Below are 16,374 nucleotides of genomic sequence, written 5' to 3' on the forward strand. Positions count from 1 at the left end.
TGTTGAGTCTTGACATCCATCTGGTAGATTGGCCATATGTGGTGTGCGGCCACATTGAGTAAGAGGGATGGTTATGGCACACCTAGAGTTGGCACGACTTATTCGATATGTTCTAGGTAAAGGTATGCTGCTGGATGGAGGTCGATTTCTCCAGGAATCGGGGGATAATTCAGCGCTGATTCAGTGGAAACGAATTGCCTTAAGGTGCGTTAGAGGAAAGTGCTGAAGATTTTGCTGATTACCCACTGATTAGAGGCTAATTAATGCTGTAATTAGCACTGGTTCTTTGTAGAGGCATCAGCAGAACCAATCTGCAGAAAACGGTGCTTTATCCTCTCACAGGTGGCATTTCTAGTCAGATTTTCTGCTGAGCTGGGTCGCCACATAGTACCTTTAACAAAATGCTTGGAGAAGGTGCCCACAAAGATGCAATGCAGGTGATGCAGTAGTGACATTTTTCCTTTTTCTTGGGCTTGTCTGCATCATTTTTAGCTTTTTGTGAAGGCTGTCCCGAATCAGCCTTTGGCTGAAAACTGTGTTTGGCTTTTCCCTTGCTCTTGTCTTGGGCAACAAAAGCCCCATCACTACCACACATGCTAGAAGATTTGTTCTTCCGATTCAGCTCCTCCTGTAGTGACAAGTCAACCAACTCTTCCTACAAGATTGGTTCTGGGTTTCCCCACATAGATAGAGTGAGCGATGTGTGGAAGTTAAACTAGGTTTCTAGCAGAGATGATAGTGTCATGGAAACCAACTCCTTTTTAGAAATGACCTCATCAATATTGAGCAGCTGCTCCCGAAGATCCTGGATCTTCGTAAGATGATTAGCCATACTATCATATCATTCATGTCCAAGTTCTCAAGCTCTTTCTTGAGAAATGCAACCTTGATCTCATTCTTTGCCTGATACATGGTTTCATGTACATTCCAAGCTTGCCGTGAGGTCTTGCAAGACCGGATATGCAGTATGATTGATTGCTTTACTAACAAAGCAATCAAAGCCATCGCTTGGGCATCGCGAGTATCCTGTCTGTTTTGCTTTTGTGAGGGAGGAGTGGCTACTGCAGCTTGCTGAGGACCACGGCCAGGCGTATTAGGTGCTATCTCAACAGGGCATATATTTTCACCTGACACATAACTCCATAATCCTTTGCCCACAAGAAGATTTCGGACCATGAAACTCTAGAGGGAGTAATTACTGCCATCCAATTTGTCCTCTTGGGACAAAACCTTGAATATATCGGTCGTATTTCCAGCCATTTTTTGAAATCTCTTTACCAAGAGATAATGCAAACACGTGCAACCAAATATACTGTAAGAAGCACCTACACGCAAAATCCCAAACGCACCGAAGTGCAATGCCAGGCAACGACAAAGTCCTGTGCAAATGTTTTGCCCCGAATACAAGGCTGCAGACAATTGCAATTATAAATCCCCAAATTTTTGACCACCAATGGGTTGATATATGTGTGAATTGCACATAAGTCACAAAAGCCCCAAAAATATGTGTACCAATGAGCTTTAATTTTGCAATTAAGCATTGATTTTAAGAAAGCCCCAAATTTCTCAGTGTCCTGTGACTACAATTGTGCATTCAAGCACAAATTTCTATTAAATCCCCAAATTTTCTTGGAATCCTGCTCCCAGATGTTGCCTTGCACTGTTGCTTGCACTTGATTTTTGCAATGAAGCAAGAAATGTACAAAAGCCCCTTGAATTGAATCAAAAACCAGTTAACTAAATGATCGGAACCCTGATTTTGCAGGGTTTGCAGAGATGCAAGTGTTGCTGGCTAGCTTGCTGTTGGAAGAAAGGTGTACAGCCGGGCCTCGACGAGCAAGTGATGGCGACCTTTGAGGCGCAACCGGTGATACCAGAAAAGATGGTGGAATTGGGGACTCAACAGGCAGGTTCACTGGATTTACAAACCCTCAATGAACATGGCATGCTGCACTCCAGTCAAACGAACCCAGAACTATATTCAAGAAAAACAGATGCAATCAGAACCCTCATAATCCAAACTCCTTCTAAACCTGCTATACACAGTTCCATTCCTTTTCCTAGACAAGTAACATGTTTGGTTTTGATAGAACTAGTCAACCCTCCACAGATGGTCCACGAATCAAGTATTGTCAAGACTTCATGCAACAGTTTTTCAGAACAGGACTTCCAATAGGAAGAGACATATCATGACACCCTCCATCTCATTCACATTCAAGGACGCAATCAGCCAATTCCCTTAGACCGCTACTCATCACAAACTCTCACACGTAAGCACCTTCTTCAACTCTTCCTCTCCCTGAAGGCCTTTGGTAACTCATAAATGCACCCTCTCCAAAAAAACCAACTCCAGCAACGTTCTGATTACTGTTTCGCACGTATCCCCTCTTCTCCACTTCCTCCTGAAATATTGATTGTAGAGAACATCCGTCGATGAGAACACCCGCACACACCTTCCTCATGCACAGCAAGTGTCGTTCCAATTCAGTGAATAATCTCACACTTCTATCCCAAAAAAACCTTGTTCATTACCCATCTCTTGCTTCTTCCTTCCCGACGAACGGAATCCCCAAATCAAGAACCCCCTTTACACTTGTATTGCGACGCCCAGGAAAAACGTCCATTTCCTGTTTTTTCTTTTTTTAGCCTTTTTCCCCCTTTTTTTGATTCCGGCCTCCTCCCCCACCAGAAGACTCTCGATCATCTACGTGTTTCCCCCTTTTTTTGCTTCCGGCCTCCTCCCCCACCAAAAGACTCTTGATCATCTACGTGCATGGCCAGGCTGCCACCTCCACCTTCCTGAAGCTCCCTTCAGCCACCACGTGCATGAATAGCATTTCCTCGGAAGTATGTCGACTCCTCCATACGTAACCATTCACATTTTTTGGAAAAAAAGAAATACATTAGTCTTTTTTTTTCCCCCTTTTTAAACCTAGCCTTCATGATGATCATCCCTTCATCACTACCTCGTGTGTATCTACATGTGCCTATCATTAGTGATTAGTGCATTTAGTGAACTACACATTTACATGTATCACCGGAAGGAGATGCATGGGCTACAGTGAGAGATGACGGGACCCCTCAGGCAGAATCGGGCGGTGCATGCAGGAGCTGCAAATGGAGATGGGCTGTCGGACAGAGTCACAGACGGCGGGAGTTCGCAGGCGGTAGATGGCGACGGCGAGAGCTGGCAGCAGTGAGTAGACAGTAACGTGCAGGCAACGAAGGTGACGGGCAAGAGCTGGCGACCTGCAGACGATGTTGGACGGCGAGAAGATCTCCGGTGACGGGTTGCTACTGCTCGAAAGGCAGCGGCGACGCAAAGGGGACTTTGACTAGTTGTTAGAACGGCGACTAAGTGCTGCCGGCACTGGCGACGAATGACGAAAACACTGGACAGAATGGGTTCATTTTTTTTTTTGCAGTTTTCTGTCGATTGCCACATCAGCCACAGGTGTGGCGGAGCTCAGCCAGGTGCTGCCCACTGTGGTGATAGATCCGCCCAGTGGTTGGGTGGTGGTGGAGCCCTCGGCACTAGTGTCGCCCGAAATGAAGGCGGCAAGGTGCGGTGGGCGTTGAAATGGGCGGCAGGTCGGCGGAGCTTGCAAGGCGACGGAATGTGCAGTCGCCGGACGGAATGTTGTGTGACGGAAATGCATAGTTGCTAGCCCTTGCAGGAAGGAAACTTCGCGAACAGAACCTGCGTGCAGAGCTCTGATACCACTGTTAGGGTTAGGGTTGCACATAGACTGACACATAGAGAATGAATAGCAGTAAGACCACTCAAGAGAGATGGTGATTGATGCCCACACAAAGATGATAGCATAGAATGTGTGGAGCTTGGGGGTTGACTCCACAATATCAAAATACAATAAATGTGGTGTCCTTTCACACCTAATATCCAAGGGGAAAATCCCAAAGGGAGAAAAGTGCCCTTGGTTATCCCATGTTCACATGTGGCACTACTCATAGCATATATGCCAATATATATGCGCCAATGCTTCTAGCCGGCCAGTAGTATTGTTGTCGGCCACCTATACGTGATTGCCACATCATCAATGCCACATCACCACCACCACATGGCAGTGCCATGTATCACATGTGTTGTTCGACTTTGCCTGTCGCGTGCTATCTGATGTCCGGCTGTGCCGTGCAAACTTGTAGGTGTGTCATAGTCTATAGAACACACGTCCTTGCTTACAGCTTTCTTTATCTTGATCAATTACTTAATAACCTTTGCCAGGTTATAAGCTGTAAAGCAGACCTCTTCCAGTGTTTTTTTCTCTTGGATAATCTTAGATATATTTGCAAACAGTGATGGAGCTTGGTATGCTAATCTACTTCAGCTGGTTCCTGGCTTTGAAAGGATGAGAGCTTAACATTGCCTAGATGATTCCCGGTGGATGATTCCTGGTAGAGCGGCGTATCACCCTTGATTAGCATGAGACGATGGGACTGTAGCACGGTCAGTCGATGCCTTGTCCTGGCTGTGTCTTGGAATCTTGCATGCAAGATGAAGTGGACGATGTCACAAAGGTTATGCCTGCAGCCGTCAGGGTGGGTGATGTCACACCCATGGGAAGGAACTGCACCTTTGGCCTCTTCCATCTTGTGTCTTGGGGTTGTGTCACTGTAGCATTTCCATGGGGTCTCATCCATTTTCGGTCTCCATGTCAAGTTCAAATGTTCTGTGCTCACATGTGAGGTAACTGCTTGCAATTGTGCCTTTTTATTTGGGGAGAAACTTTCCAAGTCTTTGCAGTTGTAATTTCAGATCAAGATTCTGAGCTAATACCTCCATTCTCATCTTAAGTTGAGCAGGTAGATTCAGCATGTCATTGAAATGTACTATTCCATGCTCTATAGCAGGGAGGAGGCCTCTGCAATATTTTATAAGGACCTTTGTGTCTTTACATGGGGCTCATAGAGGGATTCAGGAAGCGGACCTGCCTGAATTTTTGAGGCCACAATGGATCCGGTTGCCTTTTTATTTTCATGCTGTCTCTCCATCTCCTCTTAAATACTAGTGATTCAGGTCCATGTAGTAAAGCCCTCTCACCTGGCAGGGTACTTTGAGTATGAGATGAAGGGTGCGGGCTTGGCATATCTAGGAGGCTCAGTGTGGTCAAATTTTTGGGGCTGAGGCCATCTGCATCCGCAGTTTTGGGACTGAAAGCCTGTGGGACAAGGGTAACTGTTACAGATGAATGCTAGAAAGACCTATATAGACCTACCACTTTTGGATTGACAGATGGTGTCTTTCATTGGCATAGCCATCCTGGATCTGGCAGGCCCTAGCATAGTGCTGAAATGCATTCCTGCATTTAGATGCTGGTGTTTTATTGCTGCTTTTGTTTGCAAGAAAGGATCTTTGCAACTTGGGTATTTCCAGAGAAAGGCTTATAGATTATCATACATGTCTTATTAGTCTGGATGGGTTATCGAATATTTTCATAAGCTTTTACATAATGTAATAGACAACATGTAATCATCTTGTGATCGTACTGAAACTTTTTCTCTTCCTTTTATTTTAATTTTGAGTTCTTGGTGGTGGACAATTTTTCTTGTTGCTGCATTGGATGTAGGTATACTTCTTTTGGGAGAGCTTTGGTTCCAACTCCTTGAACAACCTGTGGAGGACACATTAATCCATAATTTTGCGACATTCTTTTCAGCACGCCTTGTGAGCTATTTATTGCCTTTGTAGAAACAATTTGTTGGAATTGTAACATGTCTTTTATGTTTTTCAAAGAGTTTTGTGAGGTAAAGCTTTTGAGAACAAGCTAGCGTTACATACAATTTTTTTGCTTTTTTTTTTGGGGGGTGGGGGTGGGGCTGGGCTTTGTTCTCTAGGAGGACTGGCATGCATTACGTGGAGCACTGCTGGGATCTTTGGCACTTTTGAAAAGAGGAAAAAGAGTAGGATCTGTTAATGAGGAGGATGCCAAATTGTTGGCAGAGTCAGCATTGAAACATCTCGAAGTGCAAGCTCTTGCGCAGCAGGATCGCATGGTATGCTCATTTCTTGTTACACATTTTCAAGAGGTTGGGCCACATTTTGAACTCATTGACAGTAGCTTCTGCTGTTGTTTGCCAAGTTCTGTAATGTTCCCACTGTGGCGTGTGAGGTTTTGCAGGTGTGTTTGGAGTTATTTGAGTGCCTTCTCCTTCATCATTCAAGTGCTGTTGCATATCTTGTAAGCATGGTTTCTTTTGCTCCTTTCTGCTTTTAACCCAGTTGTCTGTGATGCTATCCTAGTGATTTCTTCGAGAGTTCTGAATACACTCCAAGACAAGCACAAACTGCTGAGTACAAAAAATGTATATACCAACCTGAAAGCCTAAGTACCTGGTAATTATTCTGACATATTGGCAGTGGCTTTCTTCAATGAAGTCTCTATATATTAGTGGTGGTTCTGTGGGAAAGGATTCTATCTGAGACCAGAATACAAGTGCCCCCTCTGGAACCAAAGGCCGTTCTAGAAGGCGTGGCCTTGTCGGAGTAGAGTGCTAGTGCTGGCACACAAGGCATCATTCAGTTTATGCTCATGTAACCCAAGAGTATCAATTTGTTTCCCGATAACAAAGGGATGGAGCTGACCCTGATGAATTCTCCTGTGGCGATAGTACAAGCCTTGTACATTTGAGCTAACAATTCTCTTGGGCGAGAATAATGCTCATTGCAAAGAACTTACCAAACTGAAAAGTTCGTCATATTCCACACCCCGTCCCTTGTAGTAACACACCCAATTCAAGAACTCTAGGAATTGGCATGGCTAATAATATAGCATGCGACGTGAGTAGCTGTTGGTCATGTTTCCGTAATCATAGCCTGCTGTGAAACTGATTGCTGAATGAAATGGCGTTGGCAAGAGGCATTTCTCTGTAATAGGTGCACGTTTTCCATAGACCGTAATTAACTGCTTAACCATTCACATAAGCAACATCATGTCTCTTATTGTTAAGCACTAGACTATCTCACTCTCTCCATCCATGAAAAGCTCACATGCTCACACACAGTAATGTTGGGCGCCCAAGTTATAAGCTGTCATAAAGTGCGTGCCAAACTTGTTGGTGGTTGTACATTACGCCTTATCCAAAATAATAATACGCATAAAAAGGGCTCGGGTTTATGCTTATCATCTGCAAAATGCAATGTGAACATGCCTGTTAGTCACAAACAGGTTCAAACACATGCCCCCATGGGGTTTTTGGCCCAGCCTTGTGAACATTTTTAAACATCAAGCCTAGGTCACATCTATAACAATAAATTAGTTCACGCACACATTTTCACCTAGACATCTTTGCCAAGGAAAAAACTCCCCAACTTGCAAAGCTTTTGTACCAAATAATTTTGTCGTGCGAATAGAGAGAGATGATTTGGATATTTATATTATGGAGACTCATTAGTCTTGCCCATTTATTTGGGCCATGGTTATGCTATCTGGACTTATGGGATTGATTTGACTCGCCCATTTATTTGGGACATGACTTCGATATTGGTATTATGGGGACTTATTTAGTCTTGCCCATTTATTTGGAACATGGATTTTTTTGTTATATTTGATTTATGGGACTGTCTTGTCTCGCCCACTTGATGGGACATGGTTCTATCTTGGATATATGGCTTAAGTCTAAAGGTGTGAACAACTTTTAAGAAGCTTGGTGAGATGTCACTAGCTTGGACATTTCCAATGTGAAAAGAGGTCTAGTGGATTCTGGGACCCCAAATATGCATTAATGTACAAGCTTTGGAAATTGGGGTGCAAAAGATTAAGCACTTGAAGCTTGGCCTAGGTGCTCGAGATGGTTTCTTGGACACAACAATGGGCACTAGAGCTCAAGCGTCAAGTATGGCGAGCTTCCGAGGATTTGGGAGAGATCTAGCATTGAAACATGTTTCTACATGGTGCTCACATAGATTTCTAATAAGGTGGAATACAAATGAACAGACTCCTACAATATAGGAGGGCTACTATTTTTGGACAACCCCCAATGGAAATTCTGTTTACGTCATTATACTCGTAAGCTAAGCAAATGGGAGGACTTGCCAACGCACCTTTGATAGAAGGTCGACGAGTTGAGATATTTTTAGAGATGAAGTTTATGGGCGGGGACATCTCTTAAATTGGGACATGTGGCAGGAAAATGGATCAAAGTGAGACAAGTGGCCTTATACTTGTCACCTCAACTTTCCACTTGTGGTTATAGCTTTTTCTTGCCATTCTAGCTCAAGAGAGTCCCAAATCTACAAATTGGAGCCCTCTCTTTTCATTTGAGCAAGCTCTCTTGCTGCAAACTAGCCTCTACCATGTTGGCTGCTTGCATTCTTGGCTACAATGCTCTATGGAGAGTCTCTACACTACTTTATTTTCCTCTACAAAAGGAAACTCTAAGCTTTTTTATAGTTGTATTCTTGCGATATCAGGTGTACTTGCCATTATACTTGTGCTGTACCAGCCATTGAACTTCTTGTACCAACCATTGTACCTGTTGTGCTAGCTAATGTACTTGCTACCACCCACTATACTTGTTGTACCAGCCATTGTACTAGTACCAGACTTTGCACCTATTGTACCAGTCCACGTACTTATTGTTCTAGATTATGTACCTATTGTACCAACTCTATTGGTGCTGCCCCAACTGCTTTGGTTGCTCGTGTTGCTACTGCCTGACTTGTTCATGGTGCGTAAAGCTGTGGTGTTATAGCTACCCGAGTTTGTATTTCATTGGTGTGTTTGATTATGGTTTATGTGGAAGTATTATTTGCTTTAGCTCAGTTTTTCTCACACATATGGCATCTTGAAGACTTGTGGTGATGGGGAAGATCAATATCCTCACTGGTAGAGGTGGTTTACTCACATTCATGGTATTTTGGGGGTTCTTTTGATGAAAGCTTGTGTGTATGGTCAAATGATGGTTGCATATGGATAATCCGGCATCTCTTGTGGGGAGAGTAAGGCCCTCGAAGCTGGTATATGATATTTTTCTGCTTGGGTAATAAAATACTCCAAAAGGGGAAGGGGGGGGGGGGGGGAGAGGGGCATTCCAGCCTCTATGTGGTATCAGATGTACACATCTCTCTTTAACATGTTTTGTACAATTAAGTGGCATATTTTAAGCTTGTGGCCAATTTAAGTGTTTAATTGCATTAATGGTCAAGTGTTTTGTGAAACCCCCGTCTCCTCGGAGTTACATGTGTGAGGGCAAAAGGACGAAAGGATCAAGTGTCCGAGAGACTAGAGCAAAACAACATAGCATGAAATGGGTGAGTGAGTGTATATATGATAGTGAGTGAAAACATGTACAAGAGGTCCTCTGATGTGAGGTGACTCTGAGTAGAAGACCAGTGTAGAAGAAGATGATGTCGGAGCTGAAGCACGGTCGGTGAGACGAAAGCTCGCATCGATGTGAGGCAAAGGCACTCCGAGAGGTCATAGTGATGCAGGCTCTGGTGATGACAAGGGTGCTGCGGTACTTGAAGGGTGATGAAGAGCAGAGAGGGCTACCGTCCCGAGTGGTGTAGTGGTGCAAGCTCTGGTGACAAGGGTGCTGCAATACTTGAGAGTGAGAGGAGTAGAGAGGGCTCCTGTCCCGAGTGGTGTCGATGGTGAAGATAAGCAGAGAGGGTTGCCGTCCGAATGATGTGAGATGGTGAGGAGAGAGGGCTGTCGTCCGAATGATGTGAGATGGTGAGGAGAGAGGGCTGCTGTCCACTGTAGTAGCAAAGAGTGGACTGCTGTCCCAAGGTGTGAGCTGATGTAAAATGCTGGTGTGCTCTATATAGCAGAGAGGGCTACTGTCCCATGAGCTGATGTAAAACATTGGTGTGCTCAATGTAGTAGGGAGGGCTGCTGTCCCATGAGCAGATGTAAAACGTTGGTGTGGTAGAGCAGAGAGCCAATGATGATGAAGCAGGTGTAGTGCAAGCCCCGCGGCAACAGCAACAACGGTAGATGTGGTCTATGAAGTGGTACAACTGCTGAACGATGAAGCTATGCTATATATAGTAAGGGGGTTGCCGGTCGGCCCAGTAAAGGGGCAGTCGGACAGCATCAAGACCTAAAAACACGAATAAAACCTAATAAACCTAGAATAATCCCGTTTTCAGGGTTGGACAAAATGCCATTTTCACACACCCCCTCTCAGCCCAGAAAGGGGACCATGAGAGAAGATGAGAAAAAATGAAGTATGCCAGGGTCCCACACCAACACACTGGCAGAAGGAATGTATCCTCTCTGGAAGCAAAGTCTGATAAAGTCAGAGAGGGAGATCGTGATGGCAAAGGTAGTGAAGGTGAGTTGATGTAGATGGGTTGATCGTCTCCCAACGTAAGATCTTGACCAGGGCTCTCCTCTAAGTAAAGAGCCCCATTTCCTGTGTGCTTAAGATCAGAGTTTGGAGAATCAACTTCTGGTGAGAAAAATTGGTCCTCCGGGAGTGCGGGTAGATGATTCATGCTGTGTGCTCTCAAGGTCTTCAATCCCTTTGCTCATGATAGCTTTGGTACCATGTGAGGGCAAAAGGACGAAAGGACCAGGTGTACAAGAGATCAGAGCAAAACAACACAGCATGAAATGGGTGAGTGAGTGTATATATGATGGTGAGTGAAAACATGTACAAGAGGCCCTGTGTTGTGAGGTGACTCTGAGTAGAAGACCAGTGCAGAAGCAAAGATGATGTCAGAGCTGAAGCACAGTCAGTGACAAAGGCTCGCGTTGATGTGAGGCAAAGGCACTCCGAGAGGTCGTAGTGTGCAGCGGAAGGTGAAGTGATGCAGGCTCTGGTGACAAGGGTGCTGCGGTACCTGAAGGGTGATGAAGGGCTGCTGTTCCAAGTGGTGTAGTGGTGCAAGCTCTGGTGACAAGGGTGTTGCAATACTTGAGAGTGAGAGAGGAGCAGAGAGGGCTGCCAACCCGAGTGGTGTCGATGGGTGAAGATAAGCAGAGAGGGCTGCTGTCCCAATGATGTGAGATGGTGAGCAGAGTGGGCTGCTGTCCCGAGGTGAACTGTAGAAGAAAAATGCTGATGTACTGTAGTAGTACAGAGTGGGCTGCTGTCCCAAGATATGTACTGATGATAAAATGATGATGTGCTGTACTGTAGCAGAGAGTGGGCTGCTGTCCCAAGGTGTGAGCTGATGTAAAACGCTGGTGTGCTCTATGTAGCAGAGAGGGTTGTTGTCCCATGAGCTGATGTAAAATGCTGGTGTGCTTTATGCAGCAGAGAGGGCTGCTGTCGCATGAGCAGATGTAAGACGCTGGTGTGTTAGCCGATGATAATGAAGCAGATGTAGTGCAGGCCTCTGCAGTAGCAACAGCAATAGCAGCAGATGTGGTACCTGATGTGGTACAACTGCTGAATGATGAAGCTATGCTATATATAGTAAGGGGGCTGCTGGTCGGCCCAGTAAAGGGGCAGTCGGCCAGCAGCAAGACCTAAAAAACAAGAATAAAACCTAATAAATCCAGAATAATCCCCTTTTTAGGGCTGGATAAAATGCCATTTTCACACATGTACCAGATACTTGTCACAGAGGAGTTGGAGATCAGGTTGGTAACATCCTCCCCCTAGTTGAGTCATGTGGGGTGGAAGGCACCTTGTTGATGAAGTTTGTGACATGTGCATCCCACACTTGGATGTTGTGGACATGATTGTACATAATAAGTGCAAGACTCTGTGGTTGGAGTTGGCTTGTTGTGAGCCCTTGTCCAGGGATGTTTTAGCTAGTGTGCCACCCGCAGGTGTATGAGGGTCAGTTGTGCTAGTCTCACACGAGGCTCTTTGGCCTCCTTTGCCTCCTAACCCAATCGCATCTTATTTCATGCTTGCATCATCACCACTTCGTGCTCTTAATCTAGCTGCACTTTGTCACAAATGGTGTCAGTCACTTTTCAACTTCCAATCACTTGGGTGGACAGCAGTGTGGGCAGCTGTTTGGGCGCTGATCAGGAGTGTGGACTCCTCCTGGTTGTGATGCAGGCCAACAGTAGTCTGCCACCTTGGGCCCCTATTTACTCTCCTCCCCTTATAGTTACAAAATAGGAGCCTCATTGCACCCTTCTGGCTTCTCTTTGACAGATTGTGAACAGCAAAAGGTTTAGAAATAGGTCCAAAATCATCAGCAAGATGCCTCAGTCCCTCATTAGCTGTAGTGTTCTCTTGTAGACAGAGGTTCTTGGTGTGACTTGGGTTATAGAATACAGCAGTAGTTTAGGTAGGTATCTCTGTGTGCTTGTGTTTAGTCTAAATCTTCCATTGCACTCTTATTTCTATCAACACTTGCATTCTAGACAGATGGGCCTTACAGCTTGTATGCATAGTCTGCCAATTGACCCTCCATTGCCTCATGTTTTGAACCAACCCTTACCTTTCATCCAAGCTTGCCATAGTAAGTGTGGTTAATAAGCCTACTTGTGTGTGAGTGTGGTTCCTAGTGTGCCTACAAAAGGGTAAAAGGGTCTGAGGTTGCCACCACAACGATGGCAATTTTGGACCCTTTTGTAGGCAGACGAGGAACCATAGAAGCTAAAGTATCCGTATTTTATTTAAAGTACTGTACGTCACGTTTTTTTGAATAAAAAACGTCTTTATGATATAATACGTGAGCCTTCGTAGTTTTTATAAAATTTTTGATTTGATAAGGCTGGCTGCGTCTCGTGTGGCTACTAGCTGGGAGTTTGTGTGGCCGTTGTCTTCTCTGCGCACAAGAGAGCGAAGCTCTCTCTCTCTCACTATTGTTATATGCTGATGATATTGTGTTGATCTCTGACTCTCCTGAGGGTATGCAGCGTCATCTGGATGCTTTACATGAGTTTGCACATGATAGTGGATTGTCTGTCAACCTTGGCAAAACCAAGGTTATGGTGTTTAACACCACGCCACAGTGGGTTCGGCGATCAGCTTCCACATTTACATATGGGCAGGAGATTGTGGAGTATACAGATGCATATACATATCTTGGGGTAGTATTCAGTGGGCCAGTGTTTTCGATGAGGAGAGCAGCAGAGACTAGATTGACTAGAGCACATGCAGCCCTGGGTGGTTTGGAGAGGATGTGTTCGCAGGTTCAGTTTCAGGAACCTCGAACAAAACTCTGGCTTTTTGACACTCTAGTGACATCAGCTATGCTTTATGGAGTGCAGATATGGGGACCTTCAGTGGGCCATCACAGCGCAGGCGGGTGGAGAGGTATGGAGAGGCCTTTGGTATCTATGATTGCTAGGCTTATTAGAGCCAAGGCTGTGGTACCTCATGAGATTATTCGAGCAGAGCTGGCGGCTGCCCCTCTGGTGATTGAGGCTCTTACGAGATCAGTCTCCTACATACATGGCTTGTGGGATCTCCCCCGAGACAGATATGCACGCCTCGCCCTGGAGTCCTCCCGACAGTTAGCTTTACAGGGAGACACGGCTTGTTGGTATGGACAGATGACATCTTGGTTCCAGGCACATGGTTTTAGCATGGACAAATTGCCTCCCTTCCAGTATTCTCTGGAGGCACCCTCTCTCACTCTTACACGGACAGAGATTACCAGACTCATCCGTCAGGATTTAGTTCAGCTGGACATTAGGAGGACATGGATACAGCCGACTGAGGAGCTGGGCACGAAGATGGCTTTCTACAGAGAACATTTTCTTCAGCTCACAGCAGATGGTTTTGTGATCAGACCCAGTTACATGGATGTACACTTGTCTCATGCAGTATGATGTGCTATTGGTCAGATTCGCACATCCTCACACCAGCTTGAGATTGAGATTGGCCGATATAGAGGTATACCAGCTGAGGCCAGGATATGCCGAGTATGCCATGGGGAGCCAGAGACAGAGCTGCATTATATATGCCATTGTACTGCATACTATGAGATACGTGGTCGTTTCCACTGTTTATTCAGAGAGGGTTTTGGACCACTTTCCAGAGTCATGGGGTACCAGGACCAGAGGTGTTTGGGATTGTTCTTGCTTGAGCTGCGGAGACATAGAGATAGCCTGCTTAGGCGCACAGAGAGCCAGACTTAGAGGCACATTACAGACTTCTTTAGTCCGGCCATCACTGCGCCAGATGGACCACAGCAGCAGCAGGACATGGACACCGCCCACACCAGGGGTACACTGATTGATCGTGCGATTGAGCTTGGGTGGTCCAGACGCCCACGACCACGGAGGAGGGCATCCCAGCATAGACGGAGGTTGCAGCGGCAGATTCGGATTATTCTTGCGAGGCATGCGAGACACCTAGTCAGGGTGCTGACCACACAGGATATTGAGGAGATCCGCCAGTGTCCGATGCGGCACATATTATGAGATGGAGGTACCTCCATAGTGTACCTTCCAGTTCCAGTTTCATTTTCTAGGTGCCAGTAGTATCATCTTTATTTTTTCATTTTCTGGGTTTTTTTATCCAGACATTGTATCAGATCCACCATGATGTAACTTTTGGTCTCATAGGTCATTATGGCCTTTTGAAGACGTTAATATAACATTTCATTTCATTTCATTTCCCCTCCCTCGCCAACCAACTATCACCAGTTTCTTCCGGACCCAGGAGGTGAAGGACACCAACATAGTGGATCTTGTGGACCCTCCGCGAGCTGCTCTGGACTTACCTCGCCCCCTCGGACCGAGCCTCCGCACTCCAGCGTGCCCGACGCCCCCGGCCCCCCCATCGACCACGATTACCTCATGAGCTCTAGATCCTGACATGCTCCACCGCCATTGAGCTACCTTTCCATGTGACATAGCTGAAGGAGACCTCTCGGCCATACTCATTAGCCCCATGCTTGATATTTTTGGAGAGTGGTATACCATCTATTCGGAGCTGATGTTGCTCTCGTGTTTCTATGTTCTTAGTACTCCATGATGAGTTTCCATGGACAATTTTGTATCAGCCCAGTGAGATAGCTATGTTTATGTTTTCTTTCTATTTTATTTTCCATTCTATGATGAGATATGCCATGGAAATTATTGTATCAGTTTGGTCTCATAGGCCCATTGGGTCTTTAGTAGACACTTAATATATATTTCTTTCTTTCTTTCTTTCTCCCCGCCTCTCTCTCTACGCATATAGGTTGCATATCGAGCCTCTAGCAGTAGTGCTCCATCCATCACACCCCCCCACTAGCTCAGTACTTTCATACTTTATTTCATGTTCATTTTGTCCTTTTTTTTCTAGACATCCAGAAGACATTGACAGTTGTACATTGATTTTTCTCATAGGTCGAGTTCGGCCTCTAGTAGACGTTAATACAGCTTTCTTTCTTTCTTTCTTTCTCTCCTCACCTGTCTCTCTATCTCTCTCTCTCTCGCTTTCATTCAGACTTAGGGTACATGTTCACGCCATTCACAGCCTCAGCATTGACGATGTATGATATCTTATATCCCTCTTATGGCAGTGGATGGAGTTAGACATAGATCTACATAGCATGCTTGTACTACCCCTTCAGCATATAGAGATGCATCTTGCCTTAGCACTCCATCCACATCCCCACCCCTCCCTTATATTGTTTGTATATGGGCTCCAACGATCCATGATGATTCACAGTTGTATCTAGTCAACTCTTCATCTTATGTGAGTATTTACTCATTTTTGGGGGGATTTTCTTTTATTCTTCAATTTATCTCCTTCCTACATTTGGATTAATCTAATTGGTCCATAGGAACCTTAATTCAAAAATTTTAGAAAATCTGGACCCTTAGGCTAAGGTCCTTTTCACCTGATTTCAATTTATTCCAATTGCACATTGGAAATTTCTTTTTGAATATCTGTCTCAAGGAAAACCATTTTAGACACTAGGAAGATTTTTATATCAAAAAATATCTCAATTTTTGTCACGTAGGCTGTAACGCCTGTGACCATCAGCGGACCGGATGGCAGCGCTCGGCCGAAGTGTCGAGGCCATCCGGGGTTCAGTGGGAGAGAACGCCCGTGCGGAGACATGGGCGGCCGGGCTAGTGTGGACGGCAGGCCACACACTTTATAGCCCGAGAATGAGGAGGTAATCCTCATTCTCCTCTATGGCTGGGTGGTGAACTAGTCGCCGATCCCTCCGTTGTGAGGGCACCCGCAGTGGTGCTACACGCACGTCACATTGGTATCAGAGCGTGGTTCGATGGGGTCGTCCGAGTCCGCGCGTGACCGGAGCCCACTCGATGGTTTTCAACCATTCATCTTCTCATCCTTATCTCCAATGGAGTGGGTGGAGGGAGGCGGCCAAGATAGAATGGAAGGGAAGAACTCTCTCTCTCTCTCTCTCTCTCTCTCCCCGTCACACACAACAAATGAAACGCAGGTAAGCTATTTCGTTTTTTTTTTCCTTTCGAAATTGAAATTGTCTGAAAAAAGATAATCTCGATAAGGTCGCCACTGGGTGGAAGA

At 45.5% G+C, this 16,374-nt stretch overlaps 1 protein-coding gene across 6 annotated transcripts in view; it reads left to right on the forward strand.

Annotated features, from left to right (window-relative positions):
• MET18 (ARM repeat superfamily protein) overlaps positions 1-16,374 on the forward strand; it is a 101,894-nt gene that overhangs the window by 15,362 nt on the left and 70,158 nt on the right. For all 6 annotated transcript variants that reach the window (XM_086819646.1, XM_086819644.1, XM_086819645.1 and 3 more), the window contains 3 exons: positions 5,586-5,683; positions 5,854-6,012; positions 6,138-6,197. In XM_086819646.1, the coding sequence (XP_086675772.1) occupies positions 5,586-5,683; positions 5,854-6,012; positions 6,138-6,197 (317 nt within the window). The remainder of the gene's footprint in view (positions 1-5,585; positions 5,684-5,853; positions 6,013-6,137; positions 6,198-16,374) is intronic.

The sequence above is a fragment of the Cibotium barometz genome, chromosome 25, assembly GCF_041138505.1.
Source record: "Cibotium barometz isolate CiBa-2024 chromosome 25, ASM4113850v1, whole genome shotgun sequence".
Taxonomy (NCBI): Eukaryota; Viridiplantae; Streptophyta; class Polypodiopsida; order Cyatheales; family Cibotiaceae; genus Cibotium; species Cibotium barometz.